Raw genomic sequence first — 10,332 nt, 5'->3', positions numbered from 1 at the left:
CAATACGTGCTGATGTGTAATCAGCAGTGAACACCTCCTTCCCATATTTCTACAGCCCCCACAATTTTACTGAAATAAACTAAAAGCAATTCTTGGACCTTGTAAGACAAGGTAGTTATCTCTACAGCCAGCCAGCAGCAGATTTATTGACCTCTAAGATGCATTCAAACCATATTTTCTTTCATATGACAAGTGTCCTATTTTATTAAAGCAGTTTTACAGCAGTCCTGAATCACTGCTGCAACTCCATTTTGTCAAAAGCAAACTGAAGATGTTTTTTACTAGAGTCAAGGAAATTGAACACAGTACCTTTGTGAAATGGGGAACATCAAGCCTTTAATGGTAAGAGTTGAAGTAAAAAAAGGGCAGGTTTTCAGGCAATAATGATAAACACTTTAATACTTGAACTTGAAAGTGAGGGAGTCTTTTTGGCAGCAAAAGTAAAAAAATATGGTAAACTGGTTTTACAGTACTTTCACTGAGCATTTGAATGAGTGGGCCTAAGATTTTGAAGACTGGAAGCAACTTGGATGAACTTGAAGAATTCTCCTTGGCAAAAAGCGTGAAACCCAGTCTGAATTGCAGTAGGAATGTTGACAAGGATGCCCTCAAAAAGATTGACAAAGGTGAATGATTTGATAAATTTGCAAATGTTTAAAAAAAAAAAGTTGAAATTAAATGTGAAGAGGGGAATAAAAATAAGACTGGTGAGGTAAGAAATGGAGTGATATATTCAAGTACTTGGTATGAAATATAGTCTCAGTATAAACAAGAAAACATTATTTGGGGTTTTACTGGTACTACCAGAACCAATGTATCTTTATAAGCAGATGATAAGAAATATAATAGCTCTGAGACTACTAAAGCAATCAATGTAAAAATATATTTCCAAGATATGCTTGTAGTGAATTTTATCATATGCTTCTTTAATTTTAAACTTTCAGAAGTTATACATTCTTCCCAGTACAAAATCCCTTACATTTTCTCCTATAGTTTTCTGCAGTTAGAGAATGAAGAGAGGAGTTACAACACCTGAAAGAGTAGTCTGTTGATGGCATATATAGATAAGGCATTTTGAAAGGTAGAGCACATTCTTTTTGGTTTTAGGTCGTGTTACGTCAGAAGACAGAAGACATTTGTGAAGCTAAATGTGAGCTTGCTGGTGAAGACTGCAGCAGGTTATTGAGATCTCTGTTTATTTGCAAGTTGATGCAATGTTTTAGGGTATTATGATAAAGCTTGTGTTATCATTTGGTTGATCATAACTGGTCTTGCCTTCAGTTTGTAGTTACACAGTTTGAGTCACAGCTTCAAATTATTTGTCTTGTATAGTCTTCTGTAAACAATCTGTTAGGGGTTTCTTAGGTAACATTATTCCTTTCAAGTTCAGCAAAAAATGTTGCATCGTGAAGAATGTGCATAATGTATAACAAATTTAGCCCCTTTGGTAACCACAGACAAGTGAATCTTCCTTTCATTCTGGAACACAGTTATCGCAGCCTGGAGGAAGGAGGGAGGGAAAAGGCAAGGCAAAACAAGAAAAAGGGTAAAAGCAGCCTTTGTGGCACTGCCATAAAAATACAAACGCTTTTATCAAACTGTTGCTGGCTTTTGAGATGAAGAAAAAGCATTTTTCCCTTTCTCCATTGGCTTCTAGGCTCTTGCCCTGCACTTCAGGACACAAAAGCCCTTTTTGGCTGAGACCAGCCTCAGCACAGGTGCAGGCGCAAGATGGCAACACATCTGAAGTATCCTCAAGTGCTTGCAGTGAATTATCCCTCCAAGATGCAATTTTGCTGTAGCTGCTATGTTGCATCACCTCTCATTCTATAAATCTGTCCATGTCTAGCCAAACCCGGAGCAAATCCATTTGCTACAACTTTTGCAAGTACTAAAGCCCATCTGTAGGAAGCCACACACAGGATTATTTCTGTCCTCTTCTTGTTACAGACTCAGCAGACTCATTTAAAAGAGATATTTCACAAACCTCTTGCCTCCCAGGCTGAAAGTGTGTGCGCAAAGCGGACGGTAGTCCGAAAGCCACCGACTTTGGCAGCATCGCTGACCCCAATGTGCCACCCCTGCGGAGGGAGCAGAAATGCCGAAATGAGGCATGCTACAGTGAGGAACATTTTGTCCACGTAATTATATGTTCTGGCAACTAAAGGACCCAAATCCTAACATTAAATCTAAATTGAATTACCATTCACTGAGCTGCTGAGGGGTATCTGCTCTAAAGGGAGGGTTTATGCCACAGCCAGCAGCAAAACCCAAGCAAAATCAGCTCCCCATTAGCTCCAGTGCCAGCAACATGCCCATTGCTGCAGCACAGAGCTCACACACCCTTATCTGCTGGGTTCCTTGGCCTCCCAACTAGGGGGTGAGCTACCCAAGCCCTGTGAAGTGGGCTTGGTGCCTTGGGGCTGCCCAGGGTCCCTGCTACGGGATGCTTCCCAGGGGTGGCTGGGAGGTGTTCTGCACTGCTGAACTCCAGCACGTGGGGGTAGCTCACGAACACATCCTTAGCCAAAAACCTAGATTCACATTTTCAAACTCAGAAGCTAATATCGGAAAGCTGAGATCTCTCTTTTCTGTATTCCTGCCAGGAAATGGTCTAGTCGCACACGTAGCAGAACTTCCCAGTCTTGGCACTGAATATTGACGTTACAACAGTATTTAAACATTTACTCTCCTTTCACACACACAGACATAAGCTCATGTGCACAGGGGAATCAGGTGGAGTCACAGTCCTTTTATGTCAGTGAGAGAAGTAAGCCTGAATCTTTCTAAGCATGACCTGGGATGGGTGCCATACCATTGCTAGGTAATTTGGCTGGATAGTTCTGAGCCATCTTAATTCTCCAGCCATCATTACTTTGCTTGGTTATCATTCATACATTTCTATACGCTAGCTTGCTTGGAGGAAAGAGGTTGGAAATTTACAGCTAGAGTGAATGAGTCTATATTTTTGGAATTGGAGCTAAATTACCCACCAGTTGAAGCATTATTGTGTTTTACGATAATTGCTGATTAAAATTCCAATGCACTAAATTCCACCTGTCATTCCCAGCATTGCCTCTGCTTGTGGCAATGCCAGCACCATGAGCCGGTATGAATGAAAGGACCAAAGGAAGCGGGTTGTCTGCACGATTCCATGCTTTCGTTCAGCCACAATCTGCTAATTCCCCTCTCCCAAACTGTCAGGATATTTTCCACACAATGTCTGCTCTACAGGATGCTTTGTAGAATGAAGCCACCATGGTTCACATTTTCAAAAGCAGCCTCTTCGTTTTCACACCCATGCAGGACAGACACCCACCTGCCTGAGCTGCTCTATCATTTGTGGCCAGTCAACCTGCTGCTTTACTACACAGATGCTTATGACTATTGATCAAGTTTCCAGGTGGGCTTTTCTCTTAGGAAACTTTTTAGAGGAGCTAGATGAGCTTTTCATGTACATGAGCTCCTACTTAGTGTCTCATTTTTGCTCCTGGCCATAGGATGTGCCCCAAGTCCCTTTCTCCAGCTCTCCTGAACTTGCCTGTGGCTGCAAAACTTCTTCTGACTGGGAAAACCCCCCAGTCCTTTCCTCCTCTCCTTGTGCCTCCTCCAGTTCAGCATTTTTGGCCACCTTCTTGCTTTTGCTCTTCCATCCTCTTTTTCCCAGTTTTTTCCCCATCATTTCTCTTTTTCCCTCTTTTTCTCTCAAGCTTTTCTTAACTGTGCCTAGCATTTCCCAGCCTGGAGAGCTGGGGAATAGCACAGCCCTTGGGGAGGTGTTGTGTTTATGATAAATGAGGGAAGCGGATAAGCAAGTACCTGCTCTTAACAGCATTTTCTCCATGCAGGTGCTTCCTCTTCCCTTTTTCTTGTGGCTGAATACTGAAACAGACAACATGTGCCCTCAAATTACCGCTACCCTGCACTCCATCAGTCTGGGTCCACGTTTTAGTCATCAGAAAAGAATCAGCCTGATTTAACATCCATTTACCTATCCTGGCTGTCTGGACTGGAAAAATAATAATCAAAAAACAAAAAACCAAACCTCAACATTTGGGAAGGCACAGTGAAGCAGAAGATGGTCTGCTGAGTTATACCCTGTGGCAGTGCCCAGCCCACTCCCACACTCCTGCTCCCAGGGGATAGAAGCCACTGAATGGGCTGAACTTGACCAAATTTAGTAGATGCCAACAGTAAAAACAGAGTGCAGCGTGTGCTGTGAAGCCTCAAGCTCTCTTAACCCTCGGGAAAAGGCTGGCTAGACAAATGTGAGAAGCAGCAGGGCTATCAAGGGACCCACGGCTGACGGCTCAGCATCTCATTACTCATCCTCTCGTCTCTGTCTCACTAGTGGTTTAGCACCTCTGTGGGCTTGTTTTTGGTAGCTAAAGAGGGAGAGAGAGATGTGACTCTAAGACAACAGGATATTAGGAGAGAAGGGTGGAAGAACAGAAAGACTGAAAACAAATCTGCTTCTAGATGGGGTTTCGGGTTTAAAAAAGTGCAGTGTATTTTGAACGACACTGTGCACACAGCGTAGCGTTCTGGCTAGCTCCTTAGGGCAGCCCTTGCTGTGCCACAGCAGGGCATGTCTGTGGTTGGGCTATCAACAAACCTGAGCACTCCTGCCTTGCCTGGATCCCAACCAGCAAAGGATGCTGTAAAAGCCTGTCTGGCTTACAATGTAATTTTGCTAAGGTTAGAATATTGCTTGTATTAGGGAAAAGCAGAAGGTAGTCTTGAGATTAAGGCAGGAAATCTGCATTCAGTTCCTAGCTCCAGCACTTCCCTTACGTGGTCTTGCGCAAGCCAAGTAAAACTCCCATGCTTTGTACCCTGAACTTGTATAAGAAAAATTATACTGCCTTCTGTTCTTTGTCTTGACTACTTAGTCAGGGAGCACTTGGGGAAGAGAAAGGCTTTCACTCTGTGTTTATACTGTGCCTGGTTCTTCAGGGCATCAGTCTGCAATACTCCCTCAACACAAATAGCAAGAAATAATAAATAAGTTGAAATGCGTATTGTTATACAAGTGTACAACAACCAAGCCTAGTGAAACTGTGGTACTTAGTGTAGTTGGGCATGTGAGTCAGTATCTCTCAGCATCATCCAGTATTGGATGGCATCCTGCTGGGTGGCAATGCCATTCTGCGGTGTTTATTCACTGGTTATGTGTATCCATACTCAGCACGCCTCACGTCCTGCCCTCCAGCCTGCCCAGAAAGACCAAGAGGAACTCAAACCAGGTAAGGGAATCAATTAGAGCCCTGGAGAGCTGGGATGATCAGTTTTACATTTGCTTTCGGGAGCTGGAGAACATCGTGTACTGCCAACTATGAACTGCCTGGCTCCAGCACCAGCTTCACCCTGCGGAAGGAAGGGGTAGTATGAGACAGGGAGGAGCTCAACTCTCCTTACCCATAGGGATACTGTATTTACTCTGAGTAGATTTATGCACGTGATGTGTTCTCACTAGCAGCGTTTGTTTCTTTGCTGCATTTGAGCTCCCAGCACATGGGCTCTATTTTGAGCAAGCAGTGGGCAGACAGGGCACAGAGAGCAACATGCACTAACCAGGGAGTTTGGGCTTATTTCCAGACAGGCATACACAGAACCGTAGGGGGGTACGAGAGGGAGAGGGCAGCATATTCTTTCACACCAGTATATAAAAACTAACTTCCTAAGCTGATCCAGACACTTAAGACTCAAGGCAAAAATATAAGCTACGTGACTAGTGGGAAGAGAAAGAGCCAGCAGGAAAAATCTATCAGAGCTTTCCATGGTTCAATCAGTCAGAGCCTGCTTCACTGGGGAAACAATCAATTAACCACTTCCACTAGAGCAGCCACAGACGTGCTATTCTGGAGGTACTAAATCTTTGAGTTTATTTGTTCTCAGTTGCACTCTCAGCTTATTTATAGCATCACAGGAATCTTCCTCCTTGCTTAGGCTCACTTCTCTAAGTTTCTTGCAAGGATCTTTCTGTCCATGATGACCAGTGAAGAAGAACATTACAGACTAATGAGTTTCCAGCTTCGCTGCAAATCCTTATTTCCCTTAAACAGGCAGCCAAAACAAACTGTTTCCTCCAGGCATCTGGAGGGCATTATGCCCTTAACTGTCCATCCAATTTCCAGCTGTCAATGCGTTTTGTCTCACTTTAAGGCAGATGGTTTCGGTTTAGGATGTTTTGGCCCAACCAGTAATCAAAGAGCCCTGCAGTACATGAGTTAGGCAGGTCCCTGCCCTGAGGAGCAAAATGTTGTAGCAGGCAAATGAAAGGCAGATGACACGAAAGCTAAGGGATGATGCTGGGAGCACTCAGCCCAAGCCCCTCCGTAGCAGAAGGGTGCAGGAAAGGACTGGAGCGTGGCTGGTACCATAGGTGTGCCGAAGCGGGAGGTGTGAGACAGCTTGGAAAAAAATGCGCAAAAGGAGCATTGAGAAGATGTGACCAAGCGGTGCTGAGAAGCTGTGCAGGCGCAAGGGCTTCGAACTGCAGAGGGAGAGGAAGCCGGCAGATGGATGGAGCATGGAGAAAGATGCACAACGGTGATGTGGGTGATGGTCTTCCTCAGCACCTCATAAGTAGATGTCAGAGCACTCAAAGCAGAAGGGTCTTCAGTCCTGGTGCACCGGTGAAGAAAGCAAAGGACAGAGAAGAGCATTGGGGATAGAGATCAGCTATCCAAACCACAGGCCTGCGCTCTCCATTAGGCACCGGTACCTCTGCCATCACTACGCTTTCAAGATGTAGTGAAACAAGAGACGTTTAGATGACCACAGCATAAGGTTGAAATTAAATTTCTATTCCCCATTTAGATTTTTCCTCGCATGCTTTAAATGAATAGAAAGCAGCTCTCAGTGCTTCTAGGTAGCTCCTGTGCCTGGGAACCTGGAAGCAGATTTTGATTCACAGATGCCTCTTGCTCCTCCGATCAAATGTGCTGCCAGGACTGGTAGACAGGAGCTGTCTTAACAGCTTTAATGCACTTGGATTTGTCCCTATAGCTGCTGCTAATGCCTTGATTGGTACTATTGAAGTATCTTCTTAAACATATAATAACACATTCCTCCCTGATGTCCCTGCCTTTCAAAACTCAGACCTGGAGTCATCATTGTCCGTAATAAGTTCATTCTGTTCCTTCTGCTTTAGTGCCTGCCCAGCTTAGCTTTGATGAAGGAAGTCATGTAACTCACTAACTCCAGAGCAAATTTTGATTAGTTTTTGAATTAAAAAATGTATTTTCTATTAGGAAGCCCTGCAAACTCAGCTTGGCATCTGGTATTCAAATGACCTCTGCTATTCTGGATGCATCACCAGTAATGATGACTCTGGATGTCCGGGCCAGGAGTCCACTAATAGGCCTTAATTGCCCTGATGAGCCTTACCTGGGGCCCCCACCCACCCTCTCTGCCAGGAGCTCCATTTAACCGCCAACCCCGGGGGTCTTCAGTGCTTGCCTGGGCTGTGTTGTAGGTGAGTCTGCTTGGTGTTTGGCTTTCCTTGGTGGACCTTGGAGCTGCTGTGTTGATAGGACCCACTGCCATCACCACCCTGCTCTACCTCCTGTGAAGTGGGAGGGTGCCTGGTCAGTGGGGTTGTTCCTGGCTCCCCTTCCCTGGGAGCAGCCCTGTTCTCACTGCTTCCTGACACTGGCAGCCACAAATATGCTACAGCTCTGGTAGGATTTTCAGTAGAGGGAGGACTCTTAATGCCTTGATTTATTAACTTTTTGAGAGAAGAGTACAGGTAATATTATGGGTTGTAATTCTTACATTGCTTACTGGGCATGGAAATAAAAACAAAAGCAGTATTTGTAAGCCTGAAGTCTCTAGCTCTATTACAGCCTTAGAGCTCAAGTGGGGTGAGCCGACTGCCAGGAATGACTGACCCAGGATGCCCAGCCTAGTCATCTTCTGGTTGTCTGCGGCTGGGCTCCAGCACTGGAAGAGGAAAACTCTTTTTCCCTCCAGGCTGTTGTTTTGCAGCACTCAGTGTATAGTAGTTTTAGCTGTACTTTTCCTAATGGAGATGTTGGGCTCGAATCTGCATTTCTGGAAAAGCACGAACAGGCCTGCCACTTCATGTGTTCAGTGGGATGGCATTTGGTTATCACGATGGGTGGACAGACCAAGTGCCTGAGGAATATCTTCCTTTGCGCGCCAAGGGGACAGCATCCTCACTGGGGAGACCAAGTTGCTGTCGGAAAACATGCTCCGTCTCATCCCTTCCCAGCTTTTGTTGCACTGAATAAATGAGGATATGCTAGGTTTCCTTCCCCAAAGTGGGAGCGGGTGATACTATGATGTCTATGCTGCTTTGGAATGAGTGGTGGACAGCTGGTACTTCCAAGCCAGTAATTCTCCATAAGGCTTGCCAAAGAGAAATACAAGAAGCCAGACTTGGGGAAGGACCTAAAATTTGCTTGTACATGTAGCGCCCCAAGTTCCCACCAGCACCTATCCAAGGGCGTGCTGCGGAATGGGTTTAAATGCTGAGCCAGAACAGGCAGCAGCCTTCCAATTTAATTTAACCCTCCAATCAACCACTAAGGAAAACCTCTGCGGTTATACGCTTTCTGCCTGGGAGCTTGTATACTTCTGAGCAGTGGCTTTTGGTATTTTTGGGGTTTTTTTGGTGCCTGAAGAGACGTGACTGGGGAAAGAAGACTGTTGTGCTGGTGGGTGGTGATAATGACCTTTAGGACGGGGTGGAGGGAAGGGGAGAACGTTTAATGCAGGGAATTAAATGGTGTCGTGGCCTGGTTGGGAAGAGCCTTCTCCGGGGAGACAGAGGGCCTTCTGGTACGGACAATGGCTGAAACACCCCCTCAGCCGTGGGAGCGATGGGCCTCCCCACTGCCGCTGCCCCGCGGGTGCCTGAGGACCCCCTGACCCCACGTCCGCCTCAGGGGAGCGGCTGCCCCCCGAGAGGGCGGTTTGTGGGGCTGGGGAGCTGGGCTGCTCCTTAAACTACCCGAGTGCCATTTCTCTTCACCCCCCTTTTGGAAGAAGCCTCAAGATTATTTTCGGGGGCACACACAGGGCCGGGGCCGTGTGAGGAGCCGCCGGGCCCCGCGCGGGGCGGGGGAAGGCCCGTCCCGCCGCCCCGGTCAGGAAGATGGCCGCGGGGGCGAAGAGCCCCAGGCCGCCCCGCCGCCGGGCCCCCTCCCGCCGCCGGGCCCCCTCCCGCCGCTGCCCGTCCCTCCCCTCCGGGCGGCGATTGGCGGCGGCGCTGCCGGGCGTGAGGCGGGGCGGCGGGGCGGGGCGGCGCCCAGAGCGCCGGGCGGCAGCAGGTGGCTCCGCTGCGCAGCGCGCGCGCCGCTCCGCTCCGCGCTCCCGCCGGCTCCCGCCTCGCCTCGCCGCCTCACCGCGGCCCCCGCCGCAGCCAAGACGCCGCGGGCCGTGCTCCGAGTGAAGAATGGGGCGGCGAAGCTGGCCAAGCCGCCGGCGGCGGCGGGCGAGGCCCCCGGCGGCGCCCCCGGACCCGGGCTCTTCATGGAGCGGTCGCAGAGCCGCCTCAGCCTCTCCGCCTCCTTCGAGGCCCTGGCCATCTACTTCCCCTGCATGAACAGCTTCGACGAGGAGGACGCGGGTACGGGGGCACGGCGGGGGGGGGGCTGCAGCCGGGCCGGTGGGTCTCGGTCAAGAGCGGGGCTGGGGGCGCGTGGCGGTGTGCGTGGGGCGGGGAGGGCGCCCCAAAGCGGGGGGGAGCCCCGGCGGTGTCGGTGGGGCCGGGGGCAGGGCGTGGGGCCGGTTTCCAGTCGGCGTGGGGGCACCCACGGGTGCCGTGGGAGCAGGGGCGGGCGGCGCAGGCTTTGGGCGGTGTGGCGGGTGTGGGCAGGAGAGGGGGGGTTCGCGGTGTGTGGGCGCTAGCCCTGACCCCGCCGCGGGTGTTTGGGGTGTAAGGGGTCCCCCCCTCCGCTGCCCGGCGGGTTTTCGGCGTGGGGTTTGCGTGCGACAGGGTGCCCGGGGCTGGGGTGCTGAAGGGTTTGTGTAGGGAAGCGTGTGCCTGCGGAGATCAAGAGGGAGAATTTATACATGACGGCGAAACGCGTTCCCTCTTCTCATCGATAGCAAAACCGGGGTATTGGCAAACGGAGCGGCTTACGCGGCGGCCCTCCTCTTGTGGGGCGGCGAGGGGCAGCACTCGGGGAGAAGGCATCCATTCTGCTGGACGTTGCGTGCTGGACGTACAAAAACCTTTCAGAATGGATGCAGTGATTTTTGCCTGCTTCATAATGACCTTTCTGTCCTCAAAGAGTTGGTAGTGGTCATAAAACAAGACCAAGATTGAAAAAGAGGGCCATTGGTAAGGAAAAGTGGGAA

General features: G+C 49.1%; 1 protein-coding gene across 1 annotated transcript in view; it reads left to right on the top strand.

Annotated features, from left to right (window-relative positions):
• The first annotated feature begins 9,501 nt into the window (after positions 1-9,501).
• RIMS4 (regulating synaptic membrane exocytosis 4) overlaps positions 9,502-10,332 on the top strand; it is a 51,998-nt gene continuing 51,167 nt past the window's right edge. The window contains exon 1 of the mRNA XM_059827301.1: positions 9,502-9,598. Coding sequence (XP_059683284.1) covers positions 9,502-9,598 — 97 coding nt within the window. The remainder of the gene's footprint in view (positions 9,599-10,332) is intronic.

The sequence above is a fragment of the Gavia stellata genome, chromosome 20, assembly GCF_030936135.1.
Source record: "Gavia stellata isolate bGavSte3 chromosome 20, bGavSte3.hap2, whole genome shotgun sequence".
Lineage (NCBI taxonomy): Eukaryota > Metazoa > Chordata > Aves > Gaviiformes > Gaviidae > Gavia > Gavia stellata.
This window is presented reverse-complemented; position numbering and strand designations above follow the sequence as displayed.